The sequence below is a fragment of the Enoplosus armatus genome, chromosome 19 (genome assembly GCF_043641665.1).
Source record: "Enoplosus armatus isolate fEnoArm2 chromosome 19, fEnoArm2.hap1, whole genome shotgun sequence".
NCBI classification, from domain to species: Eukaryota; Metazoa; Chordata; class Actinopteri; order Centrarchiformes; family Enoplosidae; genus Enoplosus; species Enoplosus armatus.
Window position 1 is genome coordinate 762,501 of NC_092198.1, and position 15,201 is coordinate 777,701.

Below are 15,201 nucleotides of genomic sequence, written 5' to 3' on the forward strand. Positions count from 1 at the left end.
GTTTCAGGCAGATGAGGAAGGACTACATCACAGCGAAGTACACAGAGAAGCGTTTCGCTCAGCGACTTTGTGGCGACGCTGCGTCCAGACTGCAGGTTCTGTATGACGCCGTCAGAACCAGGGACATCCTGTCTCTGCTCCAGGTCTACGCTGAGGGGGTGGACCTAATGGAGGCCAGCCCACAGCCCAACGAACACGTACGACTACACTGTTACTTCCATGACACTTACATACTGAACCGTAGCAGAAGTCAAGATTTCATTCATTTCGTTTTTCTGACATCTCTAGAGTTCATGAGTCGTTTTAAAAATGGCAGAATCCAATGAAGATGAAGTAGAATGAGATTTACCCTCCTTCCATCTGAGTGTTTTTACTGACGTTCTGTGTTTGTTTCTGTCAGGAACCTGGAGAAACAGTGCTCCACCTGGCGGTCCGTATGGGCGACAGAAACTCCCTCCACATCGTTGACTTCCTCGCCCAAAACAGGTAACCAGTGCAGCTGCGACTGGCCATGATTGTCATCATCGATATCGTTATCGAAGATGTTCAGCAGAAAATCTGAGACATGGTGATGGATGACACTTCTGCTTCATAAATGGCTTACACAATCCTTAAATTATCAAATGAATGAATCAATTAATATTCTAATTATTCAGCTAATCGTTTCAGCTCTTATCATCACTCTAATCATAATTTGTGGGTTGCTCTGTAGGTTGAGAAAACACTAAATCATGCTATGTACATTAACTCAAGTACTGTACTTCAGTACATTTGAGGTACTTGTAACTTACAAAAAGTATTTAGGGTAATTTACTACTGAACTACTACTTATACTTCAACTCCACTACATCTCAGGTGGAAATTTTTACTACAGAGAAAAGTGAAAAAACTGAAAACAGATTTGTGTAATAATGTTTTTTCTTCTTTCCTCTCTCATTAATCATCTCATGACCCATCAGATTTATCTGGCCCCTGTCTGGTGAGGGGCCTGACCCATAGGTTGGGAACCACTGAACTAAACTAGCTAGCTAACTGTATATAAAGTAGTTAAACTAGCTAACTGTATATAAAGTAGTTAAACTAGCTAACTGTATATAAAGTAGTTAAACTAGCTAATTGTATATAAAGTAGATTAGACTAGATATCACAGTAACAGCAGACATTTTACTACACAACCAGTACTTTTACTACATGAATCTGATAATGCTTTTACACTGATAGCGCTTTACTTAAGTAAACATGTGGATACTTAGATATAGAGTTAGAGAAAACAGTGTGTCCAGTGAGAGTCCTCACATGTATAGTTACATTAAGGTGTGTGTTTCAGCGGTAACCTGGACAAGCAGACGGCCAGAGGAAGCACAGCGCTGCATTACTGCTGTCTGACAGGCAACAGCGAGTGTCTCAAACTGCTGCTGAGAGGAAAAGCTTCAGCGTCCATCAGTAAGACCACAAACAGGAAAATAAAAGCATGATAGCATTAGCATGCTATCATTAGGGGAGCATTACAGCCTCACGAGGGCGACAGCACGACCACAAACCTTTAGTTTTGTTTCTACATGTCTCCGTTTTCAGTTGACCATGAATTTGTCTCCACAGCAAACGAAGCAGGAGAGATGCCGCTGGACATCGCCAAGCGTCTCCGACACACTCAGTGTGAAGAACTGGTGAGACTCACTGAGAGAAATGTTATATGTTTGTTGTATATATGTCTTTTTGTATTATAATGTAATTTACCTTATTTGGGCGGATGTCACTATTATCTTTATTATTTTATAACTTTAAATGTGCAGGTACATTTACCTGAGTTAACTACTGCGAGCAAATGTAAAGTTAAGCCCCATTTCACTTAAATAAAAAAAGTTTATCCAAAATAAAATAAGCTAGGCTAGGCTAAGATGAAGCTAAGCTAACTCTGTGCTCTGTGTTAGTTAATAAATTACAAAATTGAAAATTGATAAAATTGAATCTTTTCACAATAAAATGAAGTAAAACAAAAATGAACTTAACTTAAATATTAAAATTAAGTAAATTAAAGAAAGCTAAGCTAAACTACACTAGGCTAAGCTAAGTCCAGAAAACTGAGACTCTAAAAATAACTGAAAGTCAACGTGTTGCTGCAGCAACAGTTGATAAAAACTGAGTCATAATAAACGCTTCTTAATTGTTTTTCTTGCCTCATTTCTTCTTTTATGTTTGTGTATGAGGAGTGATTAACTAATGAAGATAGATTCATTCATCTTGTCTTAAAACATTGTTGTGTTGTGTATTTGTATGTTTCAGCTGACTCAGGCTCAGACGGGAAAGTTTAACGTCCACGTTCATGTCGAGTACGAGTGGCGTCTCCAGAATGAGGACCTGGATGAGAGTGAGGACGAGATGGAGGACAAGGTCAGCTGGTTTTATGTTAAACAACTTGTAGACTTGTAGCGGTTAAGATGTGTAACAGTCTGTTTTCTGCAGCCCATCCCTAACCGGCGCGAGGAGCGTCCGGTCAGCTGCTTCGTGCCGGGCAGCGGCCCCATGCAGCCCAACCTGGCGGTGTTGGCCCGGGACGCCGCCTGCCTGGCGCGGGACAAACAGAGGCCTCAGGTCCCCAGCATGATGATCAACAACGAGACCTACGGCACCATGATGGACCTGAACCTGCCGCCACCGGGACCGACACCCCCGCTGCCACCCAGAGTACCAAACAGAGGTCAGGCACAGAGATTCTGAATCTGACGCTCCTTTGTGCTTTACTGTTTCTGTCTTTTCATTTGAGATAAAAAATGGCGACCAGGAACGCTGAGATGTTTTGTCTCCCCTGCAGGTTCAGGACACAGTAAACCTGCTGCCATAGAAACCGTAGGGAGACAGCGGTCGTCCTCAGACCCCCCCAACCCTCAAACCCCCGAGAGGAACTCCTCCATGTACGGTGAGTCTCGCTTCCTGCCAGCTGGTGACAAAATAACGTAATAGGAGAATCTTGAAAACCAGATGAAATCAGATCTTCTGTCCTCCTCTCCCAGTGCTCCCAGCAGCTCCTCATCCAGGAAACAAGAGGTCCAGCATGTTGGAGACCAAGCCCCTGTCCGCCAGGAACACCCCCCTCCCTCCTCTCCCTCCCCCACCAACAGCAGGATTTCCCCCAATACCTTCAGGCCCACCAGCATCCACCATCCCACCACCACCCCACTTCAAAGCTCCGCCCCTCCCCCCACCGGTTCCCAGTCACCAGACCAGCAGACCACTGGGACCACCAGGACCCAGATCACCCACTGGGTACGTATTGGACTATACTTGATCGTAGTGGAGACTGGACTGGACTAGACTGGTCTCTACTGATCTACAGTTGTTAGTATTGGTTAAAACTGGTAAGTATAGGTCTTTGCTGTTCAGTACTGGTCTGAACTGGTCTAAACTGGTTTGTAATGGATGCACATTAAATCTGTTTTATTGAATGTTTTGACTCAGTTGACTTTTGTCTGATTTCAGATCAGTGAAACATCCTCCACAGAGACCTTCTGTCAGGACCGCATCTACACGGGGTACACACACACACACACACACACACACATCCTGTACTTGTGAGGACCCTTGTTGACGTCACACCGTTGATGTTTTAAGCCCCCCTCTCGCTGACATCACTTCCTGTGGCTGAGGAGGAGTAAAACTTTCAAATGGATCAATAATATGACCTGTAAAGATTCTCGTGTGTTTCTGTTCATGAACCTGAAGATGATGATGCCACGTGTTCTTCTTCTTCTCTCTCTGTAGGGTCACAGTCCAAATCCCCCCAGAGTCCGGCTCCTCCAACACCCAAACCCAGAAGCACCTTCTCTGTAAGTCCTCAAACACAACAGCAGACAGACGGAGGTCAGAGGTCAGAGGTCAACACTGACACACAAATTTAATGTGTGTATTTAAAGGAATAGACCACAACATTTATTACTGTTGTGAAGCTCAGAGTTTGTGATTTTACGTTTAAAATCTCTTAAACAGAAATTGTGATACAGTAACTCATAGTGACTGATGATTGGACAGTTTGGGGAGTTCATCCAATCAGAAATCAGTTCAATTAACATCAATTAAGTCCTGCAAAATATCCAAATAATTATGAATCAGCTCCTTCCAGTTATGAGAAAGGGACAGAGGTGACTGTTAATTTGAGTTTTTGTTAATGCAGTTTGGTTTAATATATTGTCCTTTGACCGACATAGCTTACACCTCACTGTATGTCCTGTGTGTGTGTGTGTGTAGAAGCAGAAGCCTCAGAGAGTTAAGGCCATCTACAACTGTTCAGCTGATAATCCAGACGAGCTGACGTTCACTGAGGGGGAGGTGATCGTGGTGGAGGGGGAGGAGGACAGCGAGTGGTGGGTGAGTGACGGCTGCACCTCCCAAACAGGAAACGCATCATCACGCCCTCTGACTACACGTGTAACAAAGATATGTATGTATGTTGCAGTTCGGTCACGTTGAAGGAGATCCGACCAGGCGAGGAGCGTTTCCTGTCACCTTCGTTCACTTCATCACTGAGTGACGTCAGAGATGATTCACACCTGGAGACATTAAGGACAAAGACTCAGAGTGATCCTCTGTCCTCTGGATCAACCAGGAAGCTGGAGCCCGACCTAAGACCTGAATCAGACTGCGCTACTACTTTTGCTCTCAAATTGAAGACCAGCAGGACTCCCCTGTGACTCCATCTTATTTTGTCTGCATCCTGTTCAAACTTACAGGACTTTGTTTTAAATTCTAGTAGATTTAATCTACTAGAATTTAAAACAAAGTCCCATGTCTAAGTTTGAAAAGGATCCGCAGACATAAAAAAGCTATTGAGAGTCACCAGACGGAGACATCGTAGGTCTTCATATACTTGAGAGCAACAGTAGTAGCACCTGCGCAGTCTGCTTCAGGAATCTTAGGTCGGGCTCAGCTTCCTGGTTGATCAGAGGACAGAGGATCACTCTGAGTATGTCTTAATGCTCCAGGATACAGTGGAACTTTAGACAACAGTGTTCTCCATGAAGAAATGGTTTTCCCAGTTTGGTGGAGACAATCTTGACTCTGACCTCAACCCCATCCAATACGAGCCAGACCTGATCCCCAACGTCAGTGCTGGACCTCACTGATGCTCTGGTGTCTGGATGGCATCAAATCCCTGCAGCTGGTTCAACATCTGGAGGAGAGACTGAAGCAGAAGAGTGGAGGCTGTTAGAGCTGCACATGTTCAACTGTCACAGATGTCCACATACTTTTGGTCACATAGTGTAAATGATTGTTAGAGTCTGAGAAGCTCTGTGCTGCTGGTATCAAACCTGTGACGTTACACTCTGATGTGTTTCTAAATGTTTTCATGACATTATTATTTTAACATGTTGGCTGAAGGGAAACTGTCACTGTATCTGAGAGGAGGGTTGAACGTTAACGTCCACTTTGATTTTGCTGTATTCTCATTTTATTATAACACAGTGTCATTAAAACACCTGTGATGACTCTTCTACCACACAGGAAATGTGTTTTGTGCTTCTTTGATGAACCGTTTATAGACAAACAACAATGTTCTTGCTTGCTTTTTTTGTTGCTCTTGTGAATATAATTTTTCTCTGACCGACTTTCTTTCCTTTTTCCTTCCCTTTCTTCCATTTTTCACATATTCCTTCTTCTCCTTTTCCTTTTCTTCTCCAAGATGACGTCTACAAATGTCTTGTTTTGTTCGACCAACAGTCAAAAACCCACAGATATTCAGTTTACTGAGATATAAAACAGAGAAAGGCAGCAAATCCTCACTCTGGAGAAGAATGGAGAGAATTATTTGAGTGTTTACTTCATAAGTGACCTCAACGATGAATCAGTTATCAAAATTGTTTCTCTCAATTAATCTATTAGGGATTTCAGCTCTGCTTTCCTCCTTTCAATAGTACTTAAAATAATCACCATCATGTTTCAGAATAAAGTTACAAGGTGCTTCACATGAGTAAATCAAGAATGAAACATTTGATGACTACAGTTAAATAAAATCAGACAACAGAACAAAAATAGAAAAGGATCAAACAAATAAAACAGGTAATAGTATCAGAACTGGCGTTTAATTTCATTAAACTTCAATAAATTTCATTATATGCTGTAGATGCACAGTAAGAAAATATAAGAATAGAGGGTTGTCAGAAGCAATTTCAAATAAATTACTAATTACTTGGTGTTTTACATTTTTCTTTTTTCTTTTAGAAAAAAAATATTATATTATCTTAAGTGAGTAAAAAAAAAAGATCATATGAAGTTAAAAAACAATAACAAAAATACATGTTAATGTGGAACCAAAGTTACAGGCAGTTTTACTACACGGAGAGGTATCAGCAGGCGCCGGAAGTGTCGCGATAGACAAAGTTGTGGGTACGCGCGTAGCAGCTGTAGTACCGTTAGTTATGAATTGATTTGTGTCTGTGGAAGATTTGTCAGGTTTTTAAGAGTCAACATGGCCGCTAAACGTAAATCTGACATCACGGTTCCTGCGGAGGAAAGCGACCAACTGCTCATCCGCCCGCTGTGAGCTTAAACACGACTTTATCTTCTTTCTCCCATCTGGCCTCGGTGGCTGCTGCTCTCACACCAAACTCCATTCATAAATAGGCTTATTTAGTAGATCCTTTGTATCTACACAGCCAAAAACGTTGTTAAACTTGACACTGTAGGACTTTTAACGAATGTTTAGAGGCAAGTCTTCATTTCGGCGTCGACCAAATGTACCAAATAGCACTTATTTCGGAAGGTTTTCGACTTATAGAACTAACTACAGGTATCAACATACGTTACATTAATTGACACGAGGTGCTTCTCAGGGGATTCTATAAATTCAGAGTTGATCATTTAATTGATCAGTGAAATTAAATGACTCATATCTGGCATGTTTTTGCTAAAAAGAAATGCTTAATTTGTGAATGGAGTTCGGCTTTACGTTCCTCGGGGGTTAGAGTGTATCTGGGGCAGGAATGCGTCTCAGCAGCTAAATCCTTCAGTTATTATTTGCTCTGGTAGGCTGGAGAGCTGAGTGTAGTTAGTTAATGTTACTTTGGGAAGAGTTTTAGTTTTAAGACTAAAATCTAAAACTGGATGTTAGTTAGATATGAAGGTGATGATGTCTCTGTGTTTGTGTCCAGAGGAGCAGGACAGGAGGTGGGACGATCCTGCATCATCCTGGAGTTCAAGGGACGAAAGATTATGGTACGTTTCATCACATCAGATGTAAACTTTAAAATCTGTCTGTCTGCAGAGTCTCCTCAGTGTGTAAACACATGTATGTGTGTGTTGTGGTTTAGTTGGACTGTGGGATCCATCCTGGTCTGGATGGGATGGACGCTCTGCCGTACATCGACCTGATCGATCCGGCAGAAATCGACCTGCTGCTCATCAGCCAGTGAGTTCAGAAAATCTCATTTATCATCACAGCAACCGGCAGCGTGATGCTGAGAAATAAGACGATGTGGTGCAGAAGTCATGACCGTGAAACCTCATCATACTTGAGATAACACAAAGGTCCAGCTTGAACTGGAAGCTCCTCAGTAACTGACATGTTGTCCTCCCTCTCAGCTTCCACCTGGATCACTGTGGAGCTCTGCCCTGGTTCCTGCAGAAGACCAGCTTTAAGGGCCGCACCTTCATGACCCACGCCACCAAGGCCATCTACCGCTGGCTGCTGTCCGACTACGTCAAAGTCAGGTAGGACTCACAGACTAGTGCCTGTGTATCTCAGTGTGTGTTGATCTGTATTAAAGCTGCATGTTGTGGTGTGTGTTGCAGTAACATCTCAGCAGACGACATGTTGTACACTGAGACAGACCTGGAGGAGAGCATGGAGAAGATCGAGACCATCAACTTCCACGAGGTGAAGGAAGTGGCCGGCATCAAGTTCTGGTGTTACCACGCCGGTCACGTCCTCGGAGCCGCCATGTTCATGATCGAGATCGCCGGAGTCAAGGTCTGTCCAAACCAGCGAGTCCTTCTGCCTTCACTGTTTGGAGTTCCCCTCAGCTCGTTTACAGTCAGATCAGCTGTTCTGGCTTTTTTCCTCCCCCCTTATATTTCATGTGACACCTGCAGAGTTTCTCTCATTACTGTCAGACTGCGTTTCTTTTAGAGAGAGATTTGTTGTCTTGCTTTTACCTTCTATCTTTTTTTCAAAGTCAAAAGACCCTCATGAATGAAATGTTCGTATGCACAGATTTGATATTAACTTTTGTTGGATTCGTTAATATTTGCTTGTTGAAAAAGAACAAAGTCTATGATAGAACACAGATTCCTATTATGGTTTGTGGCAAGTTCCAGATCACGAAACACCAAATATAACACACTGACTGCAGACTCACTACAGCTCCAAAACTCCCAAACAGGAAGTATAATGTTGCTGTGGAGTCAGTGAGTCAGTGAGTTAGCTGTGAGCTACAACTCGAGCCCTGTTTTTTAACCTATATTTGTTTACATTTTGGCTAATTGTCTCCATTAAGTAGCTGAATCAGCTCCTGTCTGCAGTGCACTGCTGGATGTACAGACAGCCACCACTGGATCACTGGGACACTGAAGGAAACGTATACTAATGTTGTGGGGACATAAATCTGTTTACACAGTCACATTACGGGGACAAAATGCAAGTCCCCATAATGTAAATCATGACATTTTAGGGTGAACACTTGATTGAAGGGTTAGGGTAAGTCTCTAGGAAATTAATGTAAGTCAATATAATGTCCCCAAAAGTGATGGAAACACAATTGTGTGTGTGTGTGTGTGTGTGTGTGTGTGTGTGTGTGTGTGTGTGTGTGTGTGTGTGTGTGTGTGTGTGTGTGTGTGTGTGTGTAGTTGTTGTACACAGGAGATTTCTCTCGTCAGGAGGACAGACATCTGATGGCAGCAGAGATCCCCAGCGTCAAACCAGACATCCTCATCACTGTGAGTGTAGCTGCAGAGATTCACTTCAACGTAAACTTTATTTAAACATAAAGAATCTGGAGCAGCACGTGTCTGTCTGTCTGTCTGTCTGTCTGTCAGGAGTCCACCTACGGGACTCACATCCATGAGAAGCGAGAGGAGAGGGAGGCTCGTTTCTGTAACACCGTCCATGACATCGTGAACAGGGAGGGCCGCTGTCTGATCCCCGTCTTCGCTCTGGGACGAGCCCAGGAGCTGCTGCTCATCCTGGGTGAGGTGACCCGACACCGTGGGCCTCTGTCTGTCTCTCTGTCTGTCTGTCTGTCTGTCTGTCTGACTGTGTGTCTGACTGTCTGTCTGTCTGTCTGACTGTCTCTGTCTGTCTGACTGTCTGTCTCTGTCTCTCTCTCTGACTGTCTGTCTCTGTCTGTCTGATTGTCTGACTGTCTCTGTCTGTCTGATTGTCTGTCTCTGTCTCTCTCTCTGACTGTCTGTCTCTCTCTCTGACTGTCTCTGTCTGTCTAACTGACTGTCTGTCTGTCTGACTGTCTCTGTCTGTCTGACTGTCTCTGTCTGTCTGACTGTCTCTCTCTCTGACTGTCTGTCTCTGTCTGTCTGACTGTCTCTGTCTGTCTGATTGTCTGTCTCTGTCTCTCTCTCTGACTGTCTGTCTCTCTCTCTGACTGTCTCTGTCTGTCTAACTGACTGTCTGTCTGTCTGTCTGAGCTGAGATGTTTGTTGAATTGAATTATTCAGTTGAATTATTCTTTGCGTGATGATAATTACAATAAACAAATATAATTCCATACGGGCGTCACCTTCCCCCAGTCTTACAATCCTGTCTGCACTGTGTAATAAATACTAATACTGCACTCTGCGTGTGCGTCTTTGTAAATAAGATGAGTACTGGCAGAACCACCCGGAGCTCCACGACATCCCCATCTACTACGCCTCGTCTCTGGCCAGGAAGTGCATGGCCGTCTACCAGACCTACATCAACGCCATGAACGACAAGATCCGCAAGGCCATCAACATCAACAACCCCTTCGTCTTCAAGCACATCAGCAACCTCAAGGTCAGCGGAGGCTGTCCGCAGGTTTGATCCCCGACAGCTGCAGCCTTGTCTCACATCCCTGTGCGTTTCAGAGCATGGACCACTTTGACGACATCGGCCCCAGCGTGGTGATGGCGTCTCCTGGTATGATGCAGAGCGGTCTGTCCAGAGAGCTGTTTGAGAGCTGGTGCACCGACAAGAGGAACGGAGTCATCATCGCTGGATACTGTGTGGAGGGAACGCTCGCCAAGGTGGGTCCGGCTCATCTGACTGAAACTGAAACGTGCAAGTAAAGGAGCTACAAAGAGACTCAAACAAGACTTAGACTTAGACTTTATTAATCCCACAGCGGGGAAATTCACAGCAGGAAAGACAGAAAGGTGCAGAAACACACAAGCACTGTGTCAATAAGAATTAAAAGTATTTTTTTTAAAAGAAAAACAATATGCAAATAATAAATACAGATATAAAAAATATGGGGGACAAAATTAAATATATACACGGAAAATATAAAGAATGTACAAATACAGTTACAGTTGGCTTCCTCCAGTAAGATGAGTTCTTAAAATTCATGTGAACAAGAAACCTGGTTTCTGTAATCTGTGTTGGGGATTAGAGAAGATGTATACACCCAACCAGGTCCCTAATGGCCGTTTACCTTTGACCTTTCAAACACTCTGATGACTTCTGAATCAAACTACGGTGGTTTAATTTAGCGTGTTTGTTTCAGCACATCATGACAGAGCCTGATGAGATCGCCACCATGTCCGGCCAGAAGCTTCCTCTGAAGATGTCTGTGGACTACATCTCCTTCTCTGCTCACACTGACTACCAGCAGACCAGCGAGTTCATCAGAGCGCTCAAACCTCCCCACGTGGTAATCACATGACCAGAAAATAACACTAACTTCAGTATGGTAATGTTCTTAACATTAGCAAGTTAGCATGCTAACATTAATGCTGACATGCTAAAGGTTACATGCAAACATTAATATGTTCATATGCTTACTATAAGCATGCTAACTTTAGCATTGAGCTCCATAAATCTCTCTTTCAGATTCACAGCCTCAGAAGAAAAGCTTAGCTTCATGTGTTTATCAGATTTGTTCTCATGTCTTCAGATTCTGGTCCACGGCGAGCAGAACGAGATGGCCCGTCTGAAAGCAGCTCTGATCCGTGAGTACGAAGACAACGACGAGGTCGACATCGAAGTCCACAACCCGCGAAACACAGAGGCCGTCACACTGAACTTCAGAGGAGAGAAACTGGCAAAGGTTCGTCTGAATCCACAAAATACTGAAACTGTCAGATCAGTTTTATTGTTCAGTTGTCTCTCTGTGACTTACAGCTGTGAGGTTTTCATCTGACAGCAGCTGATTGTTTTCAGCGTGTTGTTCAGCCATGTTAACTCCCAGCATGCTCTGCTGCAGGTGATGGGCTCTCTGACTGACAGAAAGTGTGTTCAGGGTCAGAGGGTCTCGGGGATCCTCATCAAAAGAAACTTCAACTATCACATCGTGACGCCCTCCGACCTCTCCAGTCAGTAACACTGTGTTTGTCTGTGTGCGTGTGTACTTGTACGTCTATCTTTGTGAGGACTGAGTTGTAAACAATCATAGTGAGGACATATCTGTATTGTGAGGACATTTTGTCTTGTAAAAACATGAACAAGAGAGATCAGAAGCTCCTGCTCACTGCAGTATCTCTAACAGACACTGTAGACCAGACAGGTAGAAACTCACTAGCTTAGCAACATTCAGGCTACAAACAACCAATAATTATAATATAATTTTTTACTGATACTTTTATTGAGTGGCATCATTTAAACATAAATCTCTGTTGATTAAGCGTGAGTTCATTTTTGACCTTTGAAACCTTCCTCAGCAGATGGGGTTTGCTCAAAAGTGACTGAAGTTAATCAGAATCAGAAATACTTTATTGATCCCCAGGGGGAAATTAGACAAGTTACAGGTGCTCCCATTTAAGTCAGTTAGAAATGAGATGTAAACATAGAAGATAAGATATAAAACATGTAAATAAATATTTACAAAATATATACATTTACAATATTTAAGTGAAGAATATTTTAAAAATACAATAACAATGTATATGTATTGCACTGGTAAATAAAATATGTATTGCACTGTTTTTAATAGAGAATAAATAATGGGTTTATAGTTGTTGATGAAGGTTAAATAGAATCAGTCTGTATATTCTGAGTGTCTGACACTGAAGAAATACGTACTAATGTACTAACACTGTAACACTGTACTAATGAGGCGAGATATTATTAACCTATTAATTAACTGAGCATGTTATTATTGTAGTTTGACACTTCAGATTACACACATCCCTGTGTTGTGTTCAGGTACTGTGGTTTTCCTCATTGTTTGGTGACTGCGTTGTCGTCGTCCTCTCTTTGTTCAGACTACACAGATCTGTGTATGAGCACAGTGACACAGACTCAGGCCATCCCGTACAGCGGACCCATCTCCCTGCTGGTCAGCCAGCTACGCAACCTCGCAGGTGGGTCACACCTCACCTGAACACACCTCAGACCCCACATCACACTGTGTGTTCTGTAGAAGATACTGTTTCTTTTCTGGAGAAGAAAAGTTTGATCATCCTGTCAGGCCTTTATGAACTCCGGGCTTATAGGTACGTTTTTAAAGTTGATCTCCGGCAGTGTTTAGAGTCTATTTTGTTTGTGTGTTTTTAGGAGATGTGGAGCAGGTGGAGGAAGCGGAGAAGATCACCATCAGGATCTTTAAGAGCATCACTCTCGTTCATGAAGCCGGCATGGTGCTGCTGGAGGTCAGAGAGACTAACTGTCAAACGTTTCTTATTTCTACTTTTCATTTCTCGTTTTCAGACATTTTAAAGACGTTAGACTTTTCCCTCTGTACCCAAACCAAATGCTAGTGCTGATGTTTAGCAGGTATAATGTTTACCGTGTTCACCATCTTAGTTTAGCGTGTTAGCATGCTAACATTAGCTAATTAGCGGTAGACACAGGGTCCAGCTGAGGCTGATGAACGTCATCAGTTCTGCAGGTATTTGGTCATAAACCAAAGTATCAGACACATGAACATATTGACCTGATGATTTCTTTTGTCCTCAGTGGATCGCTAACCCGCTCAACGACATGTACGCTGACGCCGTCACTACGGTGGTCCTGGAGGTCCAATCCAACCCCAACGCCCAGAAATGTCAGTAAACACAACAACCTGCTGGTTTTTAATGACTGAACAGAAACAACTGGTTAATGTTTGATGTTTGTTTGTTTCAGTTCTTGAAGGCAAGAGAGAAACGTTCGACATGGAGGTGTTTGTAGAGAGACTGGCGCTCATGCTGCAGTAAGTACAGTTCACCCACCCGATGCTTTCTGAAGCCCCACCCGTCTGGCACTCCACACTTCATAATACAAACAAACCCTTTGTAGTGATTAAAACAGCGGGATTATAATAAATCTGAGGCAGCTTGAGGCAAGTTGAGGAAGGAAGTGTCAAGATTTCAAAATAAGAGCTTATCACAGTGGTTATTGTATGAGGCGATGTGGAGGTAGTATTCTCAGAAACAACCGAACCAGCAGACAGCAGACTAACACTGTTGATGCTGTCTGTCGTGTGTTGCAGCGACATGTTTGGAGACGAAAGCGTCGACTTCAAAGACGGTAAAAACTTGAGTGTGACGGTGGACGGAGTCACCGCCTTCATCGACTCAGAAACCAGAGTGAGTAAAACATCTGAACTCTTTATCACAAGTGGGGTAAAAACTGTACACTTTGTCCTGAAGGTGGCGCCACAGGACACGTAATTGTGTTACCAATCAATAGGGTTTGTCCTCCTGTACGGTGGCCTTTATAGGACATGCCTACAGTTGCCATGTTGACAACTATTGGATGTTAAAGGATCAGTCTGGTGTTATTTTACATTTTTGTTATTGTCAACAAATCCCATGTAAAGACAAAAACCAACATGTAAGTCCTTCACCTGTGTGCTGACCTCTGACCTCTGGCGTGTCCTCCAGTCGGTGGCGTGTGCAGAGGACGAGACTCTGAGGGAGATGGTGGAGGTTGCCGTCCACCGGCTCTACGACGCCCTCAGCCCCACCTGTGATGTCACCAGTAGGGGGCGGCGGTCACCTGTCCTCAGGGACACCTGTCCTCAGGGACATGATGTAGACGTTTGATATGAAACATTCTTCTGTTTGCTTTCTTTAACAAAGACAAACTCTTTGTTTAAAACCTGATTCCAAAGGAATCCCTTCAGGAGACAGACCATCGATCTCCAGATGATTCTTTTTGTACTTGATTTTGTGATTTATGTATAAAACGAACGTCACGGCGAAATAGATTTCTTCATGAGGAAAATAAACGTTTGTCCAGTGAGAGTTTCAGTGAATTTGTGTTTCCTCTAAGATGAATCTGATTTGACCTCTTTGTTGTTTGTAAGTTGATGTTTTGTTCACTGAGACTTTAATGGAGTTAATTATTCTGGTATTTTTGTGGTTTGATCATAACATCAAATAAAAGCATGAAATAAAATAAAAAATGATACACAGATATCACAGTGACATAAAAATGTAAAAGATATAATGACACATCACTCACAGTGATGCAGTCCCATCAAGAGGTGCAAGTTGTTATAATCTATTTCAGGATATACGAAGGCTTTTCGTCTCGTGTCGTTTCTTTTTAGACGTGTCTGGTAGAAATATAGTTTCTTTAGTGCCACACTGACGACAGCAGATGATAAAACTTATCACAGGGCTTTTTATTTAAGAATTATTCAACAATACATTTATTTCCCAGCGTTCAGAAACGGACTTTGCTGACATGAAAACAGTCAGTAAAACATTTTATTTTGAAACAGCAGTCTGACTGACAGGTAAACACAGTGACTACAAAAACACACACATTATACCTGTAAATGGATTAATACTCGGTGAACATAACATGAATATGGCACATGATCACCTGCATGTAACAAGACACAGACAAACACACTCAACACTCATCTTTAATACACAATATTAAAAACACTGTAATGCACTTGAATACCACAGAGGAAGAGAAGGCACTGATTGTCATTTAAAAAATAAAAACACTTTTAACAAGAGTCTGGCTTTATATAAAAAAAATAAAATGACGCAAGACAATCAAAAAACACTGACACTTAATAAAAAATAGGCAGATTTTATCAAGACAAACAAACAGTGGTACCAAACAGCCTGAGAGTCACC

General features: G+C 42.8%; 2 protein-coding genes across 2 annotated transcripts in view; both read left to right on the forward strand.

The window, feature by feature from the left end:
- asap2b (ArfGAP with SH3 domain, ankyrin repeat and PH domain 2b) overlaps positions 1-4,747 on the forward strand; it is a 19,734-nt gene extending 14,987 nt beyond the window's left edge. Inside the window, exons 17-28 of the mRNA XM_070926135.1 lie at positions 8-197; positions 401-486; positions 1,328-1,443; positions 1,600-1,667; positions 2,284-2,391; positions 2,464-2,698; positions 2,813-2,917; positions 3,012-3,264; positions 3,478-3,530; positions 3,760-3,824; positions 4,243-4,362; positions 4,451-4,747. Of these exons, the coding sequence (XP_070782236.1) occupies positions 8-197; positions 401-486; positions 1,328-1,443; positions 1,600-1,667; positions 2,284-2,391; positions 2,464-2,698; positions 2,813-2,917; positions 3,012-3,264; positions 3,478-3,530; positions 3,760-3,824; positions 4,243-4,362; positions 4,451-4,525 (1,474 nt within the window). The 3' untranslated portion in view covers positions 4,526-4,747. The remainder of the gene's footprint in view (positions 1-7; positions 198-400; positions 487-1,327; positions 1,444-1,599; positions 1,668-2,283; positions 2,392-2,463; positions 2,699-2,812; positions 2,918-3,011; positions 3,265-3,477; positions 3,531-3,759; positions 3,825-4,242; positions 4,363-4,450) is intronic.
- Positions 4,748-6,389: 1,642 nt separating this feature from the next.
- On the forward strand, positions 6,390-14,349 carry cpsf3 (cleavage and polyadenylation specific factor 3). Its single transcript, XM_070926137.1, has 18 exons — positions 6,390-6,531; positions 7,143-7,206; positions 7,302-7,399; positions 7,573-7,701; positions 7,783-7,960; positions 8,836-8,925; positions 9,025-9,175; positions 9,804-9,979; positions 10,051-10,209; positions 10,689-10,835; positions 11,079-11,231; positions 11,388-11,496; positions 12,385-12,483; positions 12,677-12,771; positions 13,079-13,166; positions 13,247-13,313; positions 13,593-13,689; positions 13,987-14,349. The coding sequence occupies exons 1-18, from the start codon at positions 6,461-6,463 to the stop codon at positions 14,146-14,148; spliced, it is 2,133 nt and encodes a 710-aa protein (XP_070782238.1). The 5' UTR covers positions 6,390-6,460; the 3' UTR covers positions 14,149-14,349.
- Positions 14,350-15,201: the final 852 nt, after the last annotated feature.

Bases quoted from the DNA above. Each gene is read 5' to 3' on its own strand.
- cpsf3 (XM_070926137.1), top strand. From the start codon at position 6,461: ATGGCCGCTAAACGTAAATCTGACATCACGGTTCCTGCGGAGGAAAGC. The intron at 7,207-7,301 runs GTACGTTTCATC...GTTGTGGTTTAG, and splicing joins TCAAGGGACGAAAGATTATG to TTGGACTGTGGGATCCATCC. The intron at 11,497-12,384 runs GTCAGTAACACT...CTCTTTGTTCAG, and splicing joins GACGCCCTCCGACCTCTCCA to ACTACACAGATCTGTGTATG.